This window comes from Sorex araneus, chromosome 1 (genome assembly GCF_027595985.1).
Source record: "Sorex araneus isolate mSorAra2 chromosome 1, mSorAra2.pri, whole genome shotgun sequence".
Classification (NCBI taxonomy): Eukaryota; Metazoa; Chordata; class Mammalia; order Eulipotyphla; family Soricidae; genus Sorex; species Sorex araneus.
The window spans coordinates 290,826,624-290,842,394 of NC_073302.1; the positions used below are offsets into that span (position 1 = coordinate 290,826,624).

The 15,771-nt window shown below is 62.2% G+C and overlaps 2 protein-coding genes across 4 annotated transcripts in view; one reads left to right on the forward strand and one right to left on the reverse strand.

The window, feature by feature from the left end:
• Positions 1-11,388, forward strand: part of FARP1 (FERM, ARH/RhoGEF and pleckstrin domain protein 1) — a 243,823-nt gene extending 232,435 nt beyond the window's left edge. For all 3 annotated transcript variants that reach the window (XM_055123652.1, XM_055123651.1, XM_055123650.1), the window contains 9 exons: positions 1,945-2,075; positions 2,998-3,066; positions 3,199-3,288; positions 4,406-4,488; positions 4,571-4,683; positions 5,014-5,180; positions 9,180-9,287; positions 9,405-9,556; positions 10,102-11,388. In XM_055123652.1, coding sequence (XP_054979627.1) covers positions 1,945-2,075; positions 2,998-3,066; positions 3,199-3,288; positions 4,406-4,488; positions 4,571-4,683; positions 5,014-5,180; positions 9,180-9,287; positions 9,405-9,556; positions 10,102-10,177 — 989 coding nt within the window. In that variant the 3' untranslated portion in view covers positions 10,178-11,388. The remainder of the gene's footprint in view (positions 1-1,944; positions 2,076-2,997; positions 3,067-3,198; positions 3,289-4,405; positions 4,489-4,570; positions 4,684-5,013; positions 5,181-9,179; positions 9,288-9,404; positions 9,557-10,101) is intronic.
• Positions 11,389-13,453: 2,065 nt separating this feature from the next.
• Positions 13,454-15,771, reverse strand: part of STK24 (serine/threonine kinase 24) — a 42,981-nt gene continuing 40,663 nt past the window's right edge. Inside the window, exon 11 of the mRNA XM_055145541.1 lies at positions 13,454-14,521. Coding sequence (XP_055001516.1) covers positions 14,485-14,521 — 37 coding nt within the window. The 3' untranslated portion in view covers positions 13,454-14,484. The remainder of the gene's footprint in view (positions 14,522-15,771) is intronic.

A 15,771-nucleotide genomic window follows, 5' to 3' on the forward strand; every position in this document is an offset into this window, starting at 1 on the left:
ATGTGCTCCCGTTTCACTGATGAGAAAAGTGAGGCTCGGCAGGATCATGGCCTTGTGTGTGTTACTCGGCCAGTGAAGGATCAGAGGAGCTGTCTGATTGGGTTCGGGTTTGGTGGCCACACTCGGCTGTGCTCTGTGCCCAGGAATCACTCCTGGCGGGGCTCAAGGGACCACAGGGGACACCAGAGATTGAACCCGTTCAGCAGCTCTGTGCCAGGCAAGCGCCCAGCCCCCTACTCTCTCCAGCCCGGAGCTGGCGTTTCAGAGCAGGCGTCCCAGGGCCTCTTCCGGACTTCGGTTGTCGGTCTCAACTTAGAGGCGGTCTGTTCGTGTCTACACCCTACAGCCCGACCACAGCTGCCCCGATTCAGTCCCTTGTATCTGCCCGCCCCCACCCCAGCCTGCACACTGGGCATCGGGGCAGCTAGGACTTGCTGCAGCTTCTCTCACCAGCACTTCTGTCAGCAGCTCCTACTGCCTTGCTGCACCGGGCGTGGGGGGTGAAGGGGCGACTGACCCCTCGGAAGAGTCTTCATTCCTCCCGCCCTGACCTCGGCCCGTCTCCCACACCGCAGAAGGGTGTGTGGGTGCTAGGTGCGCCATATAAGGAGAATCAGAAGGTGGCTCCCGAACACAGAGCCCGCTGGTGGGCAGCAACTGACCGTGGGCACTGTGCCCTGTGCGGTAGGGCCGGGCTCCCGAGAGCCTTTCGCAGGGAAAGGATGTCTCGGTTCAAAGCTAAAGGATAACAGGCCGAGCAACAGCACAGCGGGGAGGGGGTTTGCCTTGTACGCAGCTGACCGGGGTTCGATCCCCGGCATCCCATATGGTCCCCCAAGCACCGCCAGGAGTGATTCCTGAGTACAGGGTCAGGAGTCACCCCTGAGCATCTCCAGGTGTGACCCAAAAAAAAAAAAAAAAACCAGAAAAAAAAAAAAGCTAAAGGATAAGTAAGAGCTTTCCTGGGTAAATGTGGGGAACAGTCGGGGACAATACCTCCAAGGGAACAAGGGACTAGAACATTCTAGGAGGTAGAAGAGTGTGTGTGTGTGTGTGTGAGAGAGAGAGAGAGAGAGAGAGAGAGACAGAGAAAGAGACAGAGACAGACTCTGTGTGAGGCACGGAGACCTTGACGATGAAAGGAGTCTGAAAGAAGCTAGAGGGGCAGAAGTCCTTCCTTCCAGAGGACAGGAGCTGAGGAGCCGGGGGCTACCATGCCCCTGGTGCCCCCCGGCCTCCCCTCCCGGGCCGTGAGCTCCCTTGGCAGCCTGGGAGCCCCCAGCCTGGGGGCAGAGGGGCTGCGCCACAGGCGGGCTCGGCAGGAGGGAACAGCGAGGACCCGGGGGTCTCAGGCGGCAGGAGCATCCCCCTCTGCCCCACGTGCCACTGCTCACTGCAGGGGCGGGGAGGGCCGGGAGCAGACGCCTGCCCTGGGGTTGCAGCCGTGCACTTGGGTCCGGTGTGTCTCTGCCTCACCAGACCGCCGTGCTCCACGTGTGCATGAGCTTGGCGTGTGCACAGCCCCTGGGAAGGACACAGTGAAGTCCATCCCAGAAGGGACACCATCCTCCTTCCTCACATGGAGAGTGGCGCCGTTTCCCTTAGAAGGATGCCGGCCGGGCTGGAGCGATAGCACAGCGGGGAGGGCGTTTGCCTTGCACCCGGCAGACCCGGGTTCGACTCCCAGCAACCCATATGGTCCCCCGAGCTCCACCAGGGGTAATTCCTGAGTGCAGAGCCAGGAGTAACCCCTAAGCATCACTGGGTGTGACCCAAAAAGAAAAAAAAAAAAAAGAAGCATGACGGCTGTCTCCATCCAGCACCGGGACCCAGGGACGCCAGAGAGCTGAGCCCCAAGTCCCAGAAGGAGCCCGTGAAGCTCACGGAGCCCCCGCCCCCCACACCACACACACCACACACACTCCCACCTGCTTCCTCCGCTAGCGGCCTTGGCAGAGATCACAGAGATGGTGGCCCAGCTGCACGGGACCATGATCAAGATGGAAAACTTCCAGAAGCTGCACGAGCTCAAGAAGGATTTGATCGGCATCGACAATCTTGTGGTCCCGGGAAGGGTAAGGCCAAAGCACCGCCCGCTCGGGCCGCAGGGAAAGCCAGAAAGGCACCACAGAGGTGGCCTCCCTGGGACCCTTTCTCTTGGGGGTTGGTGTGGGTTTCGGGGCCACGGCTGGTGGGGGGGGGCCCCGGGGGTGTGCAAGGGGAGGAGCAGGAGAGGCTGAAGATGGAGTCTCCTGCACGCACAGCTGGCGGCACAGAGCTTTATCCGTCCAGCCCTGCCCGTGAAACAGGGGGACGCACTGCGCCCTTGCAGGCTGGGCTCCAGGGTTGGGGGGGCGATGAAGCAACCCCAAGCCCCCCCCCCGTGCTGGTCCGCCACACACAGAGGAAGGAATCACTGCACCTGGCAAAGTTTAGGCAACAGAACAAGCTAGATTTAAAAAACAAAACAAAACAAAACAAAAAACAGGAAGAAACATTCTTTTTAGATCTGGGTAAAAGGGTGATTGATACTAGGCAAAAATCACGTGGTTGGTAAGTGGGGACAGTGCGTGAAAGATACAATTTGGGGGCTGGGACGTAGCTCAGTGGTAGAGCACCGGCTTGCAAGCGGCAGGGTCTGGGTTTGATCCCACACACGCACGCATACACATGTATGTGCACACACGTGCATGTCACACATACGCATGCACACGTGCACAGACACACGCACACACACACACACACGCAGCACAGCTTCTCAGTTAGATGGGACGACAGTTCCGTGTGGGGGTCCAAGGGCGGGTGCTATGAGGGTCTTGTGGTAGGGGCTCACCCAGGGCGCTCGGGGTCTTCAGGGCTGCACCCAGCGATGCACACAGGGCTAGGTGCCGTGCGTCACACTGGGGGTTGGACGCGTGCCCAGCACATACCCCTCAGGGGGTCCGGGTGCGTGCCCCCCGCCGCCTGCCACCGATGCCTCCTTCTCCTCCCCGGCAGGAGTTCATTCGCCTGGGAAGCCTCAGCAAGCTCTCAGGGAAGGGCCTGCAGCAGCGCATGTTCTTCCTGGTGAGTGAGGAGATCCACAAGGCCCCACCTCCCCCAGGGCGGGCCCGCCCCGGGAAGGACCCCCGGAGGCTGCAGGAGCAGCGGGGGCCGCGCGAACATGCCTCTCAGCCGCTCCTGTCGTGCTCCCTCTAGTTCAACGACGTCCTGCTGTACACGAGCCGGGGCCTGACGGCCTGGAATCAGTTCAAGGTGCACGGGCAGCTCCCGCTCTATGGCATGACGGTGAGCACCGGGCCGGGCGCGGAAGGAAGTGTGGGCACCGGGCTGGGCGCGGGAGGAACTGCGGGCACCGGGCCGGGCTCGGGAGGAACTGCGGGCACCGGGCCAGGTGCAGGAGGAAGTGCGGGCTGCGGGTGCCAGCAGTGACCGGGCCTGGCTCGGGCTGCCCAGAGGGATGCTGGGACGGGGTCCGGCCCTGCAGGTGGGCGCGCTGTCTGTCCCCTCGAGAAGCAGAGGCAAGGCCAGCGGACGTGGTCCCGTGACAGGCATCTCCATGGTGGGGTCTGGAGGGTGGGAAAGGGCCCTGAACGATGGTTCCCTGGACCAGAACCAGCACAGGGCCCCCCCTTGACCATCCCCGAGTGTGCCAGGGCACTGGCGGGCTCTGCACTCCTGCGCTGGCACGTGTGTGGGACCGTGGCCCCGACTCGGAAGCCCCTGGCAGGCTGCGTGAGTCTGCGGGCTGCGGGAAGGAGTCCGGGTTCTCAGGATCAAGCCCTGAGCAGCGCCAGGTGTGGGCCAGTCACCCTCAAACGCACCCTGCCCACACACACAGACACACAGAATTCCATCAAGTTGAGTTTGGGTTTCCACATAGGAATTGGGGTAGGGGGGCAGGGGGTACATAAACACGCAGTCCATAGCATTTCTCAAGACAATGTTAAGGTTTTTGTCTTTTTTTTTTTTTTTTGCTTCTTGGGTCACACCTAGCGATGCTTAGCGGTTATTCCTGGCTCTGTGCTCAGGAATTATTCCTGGCAGTACTGGGGGACCATATGGGATGATGGGGATCGAACCCGGGTCAGCCGTGTGCAAGGCAAATGCCCTCCCCGCTGTACTAGTGTCTTTTTAAAGGAAGTGTAAAGAATAAACTTTACTATTCAACCAGAAAAGAAAAAACAATTCCAGCTCTGACCCTCCCTCTGTCTTTCCGGTTATGAATTGTCCACCTTCCACCCCTAGTGCTCGGCTTCAGCTCCTGCCCCCAAGCTTGGCTTTGTGGCACCCCCTGCCCCATCTGCAGTGTCCAAGCCCGCCTAGAGCCTGTTGGTTAGCGCTGCCCCCCCACCCCCGGCCCCCGAAGGCTGGGGGGCTTAACTAATGTGAACTCTGCCCGCAGCTGGAGGAGAGCGAGGAGGAATGGGGCGTCCCGCACTGCCTGACCCTGCGGGGCCAGCGGCAGTCCATCATCGTGGCGGCCAGGTAACTGGATGCCCGCCCAGCCCTCCACCCAGCCGCCGGCCGCGGGGCCAGAGCTGACCAGGGCCCGTCCGTGTCTCCCCAGCTCTCGGTCAGAGATGGAAAAGTGGGTGGAGGACATACAGATGGCCATCGACCTGGCAGAGAAGAGCAGCGGCCCCACGCCCGAATTCGTGGCCAGCAGCCCCCCTGACAACAGTGAGTGGGGCAGTGGGGGCACGGGGTTCGGTCCAGCAGGCTGCGGGGGCTCCCTTCTGGACCTGCAGTGCAGGCCCTGGGCCCCTCGGGGTTCCCACTTTCTGAAATGAATGCAAAGAAGAGGTGGGGGGCAGGTGGCCCCTGAGTGGGCATCTGGGGGCTCCTCGGTAGGTGGCCGTCCTGGGCTCCCGACAAGCAGGAGGTTGGGGGGGGTAACCCCCAATCGTGGATGCGTGTGCCGAGCGCGTGCCGCGGGGATTCGGGCGGGCCAGTGTCCCCTCCTCCAGGTGGACCCGGCTCACCAGGGCTCTTGGCCACCTCTGTCCGCAGAGTCCCCCGACGAGGCCACGGCTGCCGACCAGGAGTCGGAGGACGACCTGAGCGCCTCGCGCACCTCGCTGGAGCGCCAGGCCCCCCACCGCGGCAACACCATGGTGCACGTGTGCTGGCACCGCAACACCAGCGTGTCCATGGTGGACTTCAGCGTGGCCGTGGAGGTGGGCGTGGTGTGCGGGAGGGAAAGCGGAGATACGGGGCGGGGCCACGTGTAGGGCGGGGCAATGCCAGGGCGGGGCCACACGTAGGGCGGGGCTATACCATGGGGCGGGGCTACTCAAAGGGCAGGGGGATACCCAGGGGCGGGGCCACACATAGGGCGGGGCGATACCATGGGGCGGGGCCACATGTAGGGCGGGGCAATACCGGGGCGGGGCCGCGCATAGGGTGGGGCAATGCCATGGGGCGGGGCTACTTATAGGGCAGATCGCTACCCAGAGGCGGGGCCACACGTAGGGCGGGGCTACTTATAGTGGCGGGGGGCGGGGGTAATATCCTGGGCGGGGCCACACACAACGTGGGGTGATGGGGGGCGGCACTACGTAGAGCAGGACTATGCTGGAGGCAGGGCGATATTCCGACAGTGGAAAGGACACATATCTCATAGGGCAGGGCAACTTATAGAGCAGGAGCAAAACTGGGGTTGGGCTACTTATGGGGCGTGGCCATACAGGGGCGGGGCTATCCTAGCAGGAGAGTTGCTTATAGGGTGGGGTGGGGGGCGGGGCTGCATTTGGCAAGGTTCATACAGGGGCGGGCCACACTGGGGCGGGGCTATACTAGCAGCAGAGTTGCTTATAGGATGGGGAGAGGCTAATGGGGCGTGGCCACACGAGGGCGGGGCTACTCGTGGGCCCAGGCCCTGTACAGGGCAGCGGTACCTGGGGGCGGGGCTACATATATAGGGCGGGCTGTGCAGGAGCAGGCCTAAGTCTGGGGCAGGGCGATACGGGTGAAGAGGGTGGGGTCACGGCCAACTCCAGGTTTCCTGCACCTGGACACTTATTAGGAAGCCGCACGTGTGGCACCACCTCTGTACTGGGGTCTTTTCTGTTGTGAACTTAACCCTCTGCACAGAGGCTGTTAGTGTGTTTAACCGAGTCTGAGTTCTGCTCCCGCCCCACTCCCCATGAATGCACGAAGGGGGGGGGGATGCAAACTGCTTGCAAGGGTGTGGGCCCTAAGGGTCGCCCTCGAGTGGAGGCATGGGCTGGATCTATTTTGGCGGGGGGGTCACACCCGGCGTTGTACAGGGGTTACTCCTGGCTCTGCACTCAGAAGTCACTCCTGGCGGTGCTCGGGGGACCCTATGGGATGCTGGGAATCGAACCCGGGTCGGCCACATGCAAGGCAAACGCCCTACTCGCTGTGCTCCAGCCCTGAGACTGAATCTTTTGGACCTCCCAGATTTCCCGTTTTTCCAAAATATTCTCCAGTCTTGTCACACCCCTCACTTCTTTTCAGGAAGTGTCATGGCTTAGAAAACTCTGAAACCACCCGGTTCTCTCCCAGGTCTCTCAGGAATAGCCGAGCCTGACCCATTCTGGAACTGTTTACTGGGTTTTGTGATTCTGGACCAGCAGGTTCTAGACAGAAGTCCAGAGGTCCTGAATCCCTAAATCTCCTGAACGAAGAGAGCAGAAGGCTAGACGCAGCTGGTTTGCTGGGGCCAGGGCGCTTGCCTTGCACACGGACCCGGGTACCCCATGTGGTCCCCAAGCCTCGCCGGGAGTCAGCCCTCGGTACCACCTGGTGTGGCCCCAAAACCAAGTCCAGGGAAAGCCACATCACATTTCCAGAGAGGGAGCGGGGCTCTTGGGCTTCCGAATCATCCATCTCTTGCAACTGCCGAATTTACTGACAGCTGGGTTTGTTTCTGTTTGGGGACCACACCCAGCAGTGCTCAGGGCTGACTCCTGGCTCTGTGCTCAGCCCCAACAGTGCTTTTTATTGAATTTCCTCCTGGCCTGTTCTAAACCCCACCTACTGCTACAAACAGCCTCGGGAGGATGCCATTTGCAGCTTTTCTGTATTAGAGAGGGCAGAAGCTGCTTCCATTTATTCTTCCATGATGTGTTGTGGTGCCTAGTGGGTTCTCTACCACACCGCCAGCCTTCAAGCTTTATTTTTTATTATTATTATTATCAGTGAATTATTTTGTACAATCTGAGCAGCAACTGATTTTTCTGTTTGTCAGAATTCCAGTTTGTGGGCCAGAGAGATAGGACACGGGTTAGACAGGCACTGGCCTGGCACGCGGGAGGACCCTGGCTCAATCCACAGCACATCTGGGAGTGACCCCAACAATCCCCCTCCAGAAAAAAAAAATTGATTTGCAGATTCCCAGCCGGCTGAATTGTGATGCAGGGTGGTCTTTCCCCAAAGGCCCAGGGGTTCCTTCCAGGGTTGGTGGGCAGGGAGACCCCTGCTCTGTTCCTCTAGCGCTAACCCTCATGCTCTCCTGCCACAGGCTCTAGCTCACCAGTGGACATTTATTCGGGGGGAAAACGGAGTGTGGGTGAGCAGGGAAGCACTAGTGACCAGCTTAGGGGCAAAAAGACACCAGAGGGGCTGGAACGATAGTACAGCGGGTAGGGCGTTTGCCTTGCACGAAGCAGACCTGGGTTCAATTCCCAGCATCCCATATGGTCCCCCCAGCACCGCCAGGAGTGATTCCTGAGTGCATGAGCCAGGAGTAACCCCTGTGCATTGCAAAGAGACACCAGAGCAGGGTAGGACATGGCCACAGATGGCCTTGGGAGCTCCACTGATCCTGGGCATCTGCCACGGGAGAATGAAGCCAACACCAAGGGCCCAGCCCAGGGACAAGGGAAGGCCAGGAGATGTGTTCTAGAAGGAATTTCTGGTGGCTGCTACTTGCTGCAGCCTTGCCACGGACCAGCCGCGGGTGGACGCCGGCCTGCACCGCGGCTGCGGCTGTACTTGAGGGGGCTGGCTCGCTTCTCGGCTCCAGAGGGCTTTGGGCTCCATGCAGAGGAAGTGGATGGAGCCCAAACCTTAATTCTGCTCCGGCCTCCCCCCCTCCCTGGGCTGTGAGCAGGCATCTGCTGTGCCCACCACACCCAGGCAGAAGCCCGGGGCCAGTGACTGCCCCTGTCAGCCCAGACAGGGACCCAGAAAAGTCCAGCAAAGACTATCTATGCTTTGCATGTGGCCCTTCAGCCCTTTATTTATTTATTTATTTATTTATTTATTTATTTATTTATTTATTAACTGTGGAGGCTTCAAGTCCATGCTGAAGGGCCCAAGAGTTCTCAGACACCTCGATCAGGTGCCCAGCGTAGACCTAAGATTGGGCGCGTTCAGGCATGATCACCCCGTGCTGCCTCCCAGCCCCCCACCCCCGCCCGTCCCAGTCACCCCAGGAACGTTCTGGAACATTCTGTCCCATCGCAGCTCTTTGTTCTCTCTTGAGTCTCCCTGGCAAGTCCTCTGGTCAGTGACGCCGAGGCTGTGCAGCCTCTGCCAGTGGGTGTCCCTTCCGGGCCGCGGGCCTGAACACAGCCAAGGCTCAGGTGTCGTCAGCTTGAGCTAGCACACCCCAGGGCTTTGCCAAGCCGGCACCCAAACGCCTGCGGGAACGGCACGTGGCCACTAGGTGGCGGGCGGGAGCCGCTCTGGCGTTCCCAGAAGTGGCAGCTGAGGTCTTCCTGGGGGACCCCTGCCCAGTTCCGTTTTTCTCCCTTCCCTGGAGGCCCAAGTGCCAAGTGGAGGTGTCCAAAGCTCTCCCTGAACTGTATGGGCGAGGACCCCCCCCCCCCGCCCCTACAGCTGCCACTCACCTGGAGTGTCTTGGGGCCTCCTGCTGGCTCCTCCTCGTGGACACTGGGCTGGGGGCGGGCGTGGGGGGGTCCCTGGGCCCCCCTCAGAGGTCACTCTCCCCCATCACATGTCTAGACACGGTCACGCTCTGGAGGTCCGGGCTCCACGTGGCTTGGCAGGGGCCCCACATCCCCCCCACGGGCGGGGCAGCAGGCGCTGACCGGCCCGTGGACGCCCCACTGCAACAGTTTCGGGGGTGGGCTTGGTTCGGAGCCACACCTGGGGGTGGCCGGGCCCATGCCCGTGCTCGGGGATGAGAGCTCGGGGGCGCAGCGGGCCGGGCGCGCGTGCCTGACGGAACCCCTTGTGTCTCTCAGAATCAGCTGTCGGGGAACCTGCTGAGGAAGTTCAAGAACAGCAACGGGTGGCAGAGGCTGTGGGTGGTCTTCACCAACTTCTGCCTCTTCTTCTACAAGTCACACCAGGTAGGGGCGGGGCGGGCCGGGCCCTGGCTGACGGCGGCGGCGGGTGGGCGCGGGGTGGTGCCCGGCTGCCCCCCAGCGCCCCCCACCCCACCCCACCCCGCCGCTGTCCCCGCGCAGGACAATCACCCGCTGGCCAGCCTGCCCCTGCTGGGCTACTCGCTCACCATCCCCGCCGAGTCGGAGGAGATCCGCAAGGAGCACGTGTTCAAGCTGCACTTCAAGTCCCACGTGTACTACTTCAGGGCCGAGAGCGAGTACACGTTCGAGAGGTAAAGAGGGGCCTGGCCTTGGGGAACCCCAGAACCTCGGGCCACTCGCGCTTCCTCCCCCCTGCCTGGACTGGCCCACCAGAGCCACTCCCCAGCCACCCAGAAAGGGGCCTCCTCCCCGGGGCGGGAGCTGCCGCCCCTCCCCCCGCGAGCTACCTGTGGAGCCCCCCATTGGCGGTTTACAACTCTGGGGGGGTCAGCGGACACCCCCAAACAGCACTCACTGGGCGGGGCAACAGCCAAGTGGGGAAGGTGCTCGCCTTGCACACGGCCGAGCTGGGGGCTCCAGCCCGACACCCCCCCGGGGGTCCCCCCAGCCCTGCCCAGAGTGGTCCCTGAGCACAGAGCCAGGAGCCAGCCCCGAGCAGCGCCTCGAAACCCAGCAGCGCCTCCTAGTACCCCCCTGGGTTCACCCCTGGCCCCGGAGGAACCCCCCCCCCCTGCACTGCCCAGAGCCCCCTGCCCGCTCCTGGCTGGTCACCGGCCCCCGGCAGGACGCGAGAGCTGGGCTCGGCCTGCCTAACCCACCGCCCTCTCGCTTCCAGGTGGATGGAGGTGATCCGAAGTGCCACCTGCTCGGCCTCCCGCGCGCTGGCTCACAGGGAGTCCCACGGGTACTGACGGTGTCCGCGCCGGCCACAGCCCCCCACGGATGGACACTCCTTCCTGTCCGGCCCCGGACAGCCGAGGCTGGGCCCCACGGAACCGTTTTCTAACTCGTCTTTTCAGCCGTTTCTCCTCCAAACAGTGGCCTCCTCTGGCGTGTCCGGCCTGGGGCCCGTGGGCCCCCGGGGGGTGGGCACGTGTGGGGTGTTGCGTGTGCCAGTATTAACCCCGTCATTCCCAGAGTGCCAAATTCCCGCAGGCCGGGCGCGCCCCTCCACCCACACAGGGCAAACACTCTTCTTTTTCTTAAAAGGAACTCCCCCCTCCCCCACCCCGTTGGGCTGCTGCATTTAAAAAAAAGGAAAAACACAAACAAAAAACACCCAGGATCTTTCTCCAGTGTTGCCAAGCCCCCTGGCACAGCCTTGAAACAAGCAAATGAGCCCATTTTTCAGATTTCTCTTTTTTTTTTCTTCCCTCCAGTGTTTCTACTTTTATAACACTAGCTTAGGACTTCCTTCCCGGGTTCGGGGGGGGCCTCAGCGCGCCCCACCGACGCTGGTCACCAGCCACCTTAGTGCGAGTGACCAGAGGGTCCCCGTCTCCCTCTCTGCGAACGGGGGCGGGTGGTGGGGGCCGCGCTGAGTGCCGTGGGTGGGTGTGGGCTGTGCCGTTTTGCTGTGTGTCTGTCACAAGCATGCAATAACTGTCTGGCCGTCAGCGGGGCCGTTCGTGACGTTTTGTGATGGAGAGTCGTGGCTCAGACGGTGCTGGGGGCCGGGGGCGGGGCCTGGCCCTCCAATGGGGCCACATCTCCAATGGTAGAGATAAGTGTAAGGCGGGAAGGAGCGGGGCGTGGGACCCAGCCGGCTCTTCTCCTCCGTACCCGCCTCCCCCGACTCCCCCCGGGGCACGGGTTAGCCACGCGGGGACCCTGCGTCTCCCCGACACTCGGGTCACACAGGGAACACGAGTTCCGGAAAGTTCTGGCCCAGGCCCGCCGCCGAGTGGCTGCTATTCCCTGAGGGTGGGAAGGGCCCTGCTCCCGGCGACCCCCAGCCCCAGAAAGGCCTGGGGCCTGGAGGGACCCCTCCTCTGGGCAGGTCCCCCCCCCCCTCCGCGGGCGCGAGCCTGCGCCGTGTCGTTCATCCTTTGCCTTACGATATGTACCACATGGTCTCGAGTACTAACGAAAGGGAATAAAAATACCTCACGCCACAACCCAGCATACCGACGTCTCAAGGCAAGCAGCACCTGCCTCGTCTCTCTGTCACCGTTCGAGTGGGGCGGTGGGGGGGGGTTCGGGGGAGTCAGCCCGAGCGAGGGCGCCCCCAGCCCGCTCTGCAGAGCAGACGCCTGACCTCGGAAGACTCGCTCAACCTCCTGGGCGGCAGAACATTCTAGACTGACTTCAGCGCCCACACAGAGGCGCAGGGAAGCCCAGGCATGACCATGGCGCCAAGACGGAGCCGAGAGGGGCCCAGGAGACAAGCTCGATCCTGGGGTTTCTCGGGAGGGACCTCCCGTGGGGGTCAAAGGAGATTCAAGTCCGGCCGGGGGAGGGGGGCTGGGCAGATTCCGGGCTGGGCTGGAAGCCCAGGACGGGGTCCAGGGCCAACCGGCAGGCGACGGCTCCCACCCTCGGCCAGCACAGAGGACGGGGCACCCCGCGGGTCTCCTGATACAGGCATGAAGGAGACATGTGCCGTTCACACCCACCCAGTCCCCTCCATGGCACTGCATGGGGCCGCGATGCCCCTATCCTGGCACTGCACAGGGCTGCGATGTGGCCAGCACACCAGGGGGCGCTGTGGGCAAGGGCCGAAAGCCAGAGTTGTGTCTCCCACTGCGCCAGGCACAGGACGATGGAACTTCGCCAGGGCGGCGAGTTGGGGGGGCGGAAATCTGGCCATCAGGTTCGAGCACAAGCAGCCTGGGTTGGGGTGGGCTTGGAGGGGCTCTGGGCTGTGCCCAGCGGGCCGTGCGGTGCCGGGATCAGACCTGGACCTCTCTCCAGCCAGCAGCATCGGAACCCAACTGCAGGCGACTACGGGCAGTTCAGTCACATGATGACACGGTGACCCCCGCGCGCTGCAGCTGGGGGCCGTGGGACAGAGCTTGCGAAGCGTTGGAGCATATCTGAGAAATGGGCCAGCAAAGACGCCCCCTGGAGCCGTAGTCCCGCGGGGAGGGCGTTTGCCTGGCATGTGGCTGACACAGGCTCGATTCCCAGCACCCCACTGGGCCCCGCGCCACAAGCACCACCAGGAGTGATTCCAGAATGGAGAGTCAGGAGTCAGCCCTGAGCATCACCTGGTGGGGCCCAAGGCAACCACCGAAATAAGCTGCCTCAGGGAAGCCCTCCGGGGAGACCCTCTCAGCACAGCCCAGGGGAGGCCCCTCGGGGCTTTACCTGTCTCTGCACTCTCCATACACTCAAGTTGCTCGACCAAAACCACCTCAAAATCCTTTCACAGGGGCTGGAGCAATAGTACAGCAGGTGGGGTTTCTGCCTTGCACGCGGCTGACCCAGGTTCAATCCCCAGCACCCCACATGCTCCCCCAAGGAACCCCTGAGTATCGCTGGGTGTGGCCCAAAAAAGGAAAAAAAAAATCCTTTCTCTGCCCAGCGATCCTGGGTCCAGCTGCTCCAGCTGCCCCCGCCTCCTCCTCCTCCTCCTCCTCCTCCTTCACTCTGCAGTCCTGGGTTCAATCCCCGCCACCATGGTGTGACACATCCCCCCTCCCCCAAAATAAAACGCAGCTGCAGGCCACCCTGCCCGCTGCCTTCGCTCCCCAAGGGTGATGGCCAGCCACTGGACACCCCCTACGGAGCTGGGCCTGCCAGGCCTTCATGAATGCCTCTCCCATCACTGGCCACCAGCTTGCCGGAAACAGCCCAGAGGGCTAGGGGTCAGCGCATCCCTCGCCCCCTGCCCCACCCTCACTGACTCGCTACCGGTCAGCGGGGGCCCAGGGCCGGGACGCACAGCGGCTGCCTGCACCACTGCGACTTGGGTTTTCTAGCTCTTTCTCCTGCGGTGGACAGAGCTGACCTTGGGCCTGCACCCACGGGGCGCTCGGCACCCCCGCTCCGGAACTTGCCCTGGGTTTCACGGCTGGGCACTGCCCCTCTGGCTCTCCCCCTGCTTTCGACCTGACACCCCGGCAAGACGGAAACAGATGCTTTGGCGTCACCACTCGGCTCGGCTCGTGGCCCCAAACCCTTCGTCCACCCGGGTCCCAGGGGACGCGCACGCCGGGTCCGTTCAAGGAGGCTGTGCGAGGCAGGCGTGTTATAAAATTTATTCGTGGTGAGCATTCAGACAGATTGGGGCGGGGCGGAGGGTGGGTGGGGGAGATGCTACGTGGCGTCAGGGTGGCGAGGCCCCGTGGCACGATTCCAGAACAAAGGGGAAGACGAGGGCGCGGCCTCCGGGAGAAACTGGAGAGAATCACTTAAAGCTTCTGGAGGCGGCAGAGGTTCCCATTGAAAACACTAGGAAATAGTACCATCTGCGAGGAGGAGCTGGCTACAGTGTAGCCAAGGGGCGGGGCGGGGCCAGACGCGGGGGCGGGGCCAGACGCGGGGTGGGGCGTTCCGGTTGAGGTACAAATTCCCTAAGAGGGGCATTAATTATTATTAATGGCAAACCCTGCAGATACAAAATAAAACCCCAATCACTGGTCACAGAATTCAAAAATTTACAGGTAATAAAGGCAAGGCAAGAGACTCAAGCGTTGGCCTGTCAAATATTTACTCCACGGACATTATCTACAGAAGCACTAGGCCACCTTTTTTTTTTGTTTGTTTGTGTGTTTTTTTTTTTTTTGTACACAGTGATTCTTGATGTGCGCCCACAGGGTTTCGGTAAAAATGAGGCTTATATATATACAAATCTGTACACAGATCCACCGGCATGACCTCCAGCCCGGGGCAGGGGCGGGAGTCCCCCCTTAAAGCAGGATACCTGAGGTTTCATTTCTTCAGTTTGCCTTGTGATCCCAAATATACATTTCAGGGTTTGCTTTTGTTTGCAAAGACACTTCTCCGTGATATGTGCAAGATGGTTAAAAATCCGAAATGAAGAGAAACGAATGGAAGCCATCGCCGAAGGGGCCCCCCACCCCGTTTTAGACGGTGGGGGGGGTAAGGGGGAGGAAGCAAGCACTGTGTGTGTCCCCCGGGGCCGGCAGGGCGACCCCCCACCTCGGAGGTGCCCCTTCTCAGCATCGGCAAAGGCTCTGGTTGGCTTGAACAGAAGAGGAGGAGGAGGAGGAGAAAAGGGAAAAAAACAAAACCCCCAAATGCCAACTGGACTTCAGTGGGATGACGGTCCGCCGCCGCTGAGAGAGTACCTACGGGGAAACAGAGGCAGATTACTGGTGCGGGCCACGGCCTGGACCAGCGGGCGACCCCGGCTCCGAGGAAACGCAGCCATGGGAAAGACCCTGCCCCAAGGGAATTATGAAAGGAAAACTGGGATTGGGCCACTTCCCCAGGATGGGCGAGAAATGGAGAAATGGGGAACAGTTGGGGGGGGGGGGTCTCCACTGCAGGACCTTAAGAAACAGGGAAGTCACTGAGCCACGCCGCATGGTGCCGTGTGAAAAACTACTGTGGGGCCGGGGCGAGAGCAGAGCGTCTGCCTTGCAGGCGGCCGACCCGGGTTCGATTCCCGGTATCCCGTATCCCTCCTGTCTTCCATCCCCTACATCCCCCGAGCACTGCCAGGAGTAACTCGTGAGTACAGAAGTAGGAGTCACCCCAGCTCACTGCCAGGTGTGACCCAAAACAGAAACAAAAACTAAAAACGGGTTCCAGTGCGGTGACGGAGCCAGGGTACCAGGTGGCCCAGCTTCATGCACCATCCAGCCTGGATCAAGACACCCCCGAAAGGATCACACACGCTAACCAGCAGGCAGCGCGGAGAGGCCGGGACCCGGGCAGTGTGCACGGAACGACAAGGCGGGAAGTCAGTTCCCTCCACAAACGATGGGGAGACGTGGGCGGGAGGGGGGCCCGAACACGTCTGGTTCCTAGTACCCTGGGTACCACGGGGCTCGGAGTACAAGAGGAGGAGGGAGAGAGAGAGAGGGGCCCCTCAGAGCCAGGGCAGCCACAGCCACCTCGACACTGACCCAAGGCAGGAGACGCACGGTGGGGGGCAGGAGGCACGGGGAGTGGGGTGGTCCCAGACGTCCCTCCCAGAGCCCCCTGGCAGCAGGGCCCCAGGAAAGGCCGCTCCAGCCCCAGGCCCCTTGGAGGACTTTTCCAGAAGCATCGCCACCAGCTTCGGGGAGCAGCCCGCGCGCCAGGGGCCCGGCACACACTCTGCCGCGGGCCAGCCTCAGGGGGACGGGGCCCCGGGAGCAAGTACCCACAAGCGTTCACCTGGCCCCAGGCGGCTGGCCAAGGGAAGAGTGGGAGGCCGTGTGCAAGCGTGGCCAGGGGCTGCCGGGGAGACCGAGTCACAGGTGTCCCCGGGGAAGGGTTTGGGGGACTAGGGCTAAGACGGGGTCAGCAGCGTCGCGGGGAAACGGCCCCCTCCTGTCTCCAGTCGCCCCGGGGCCAGGCCCAGAAGGACCGAGCGGCAGGCAGCCCCCGC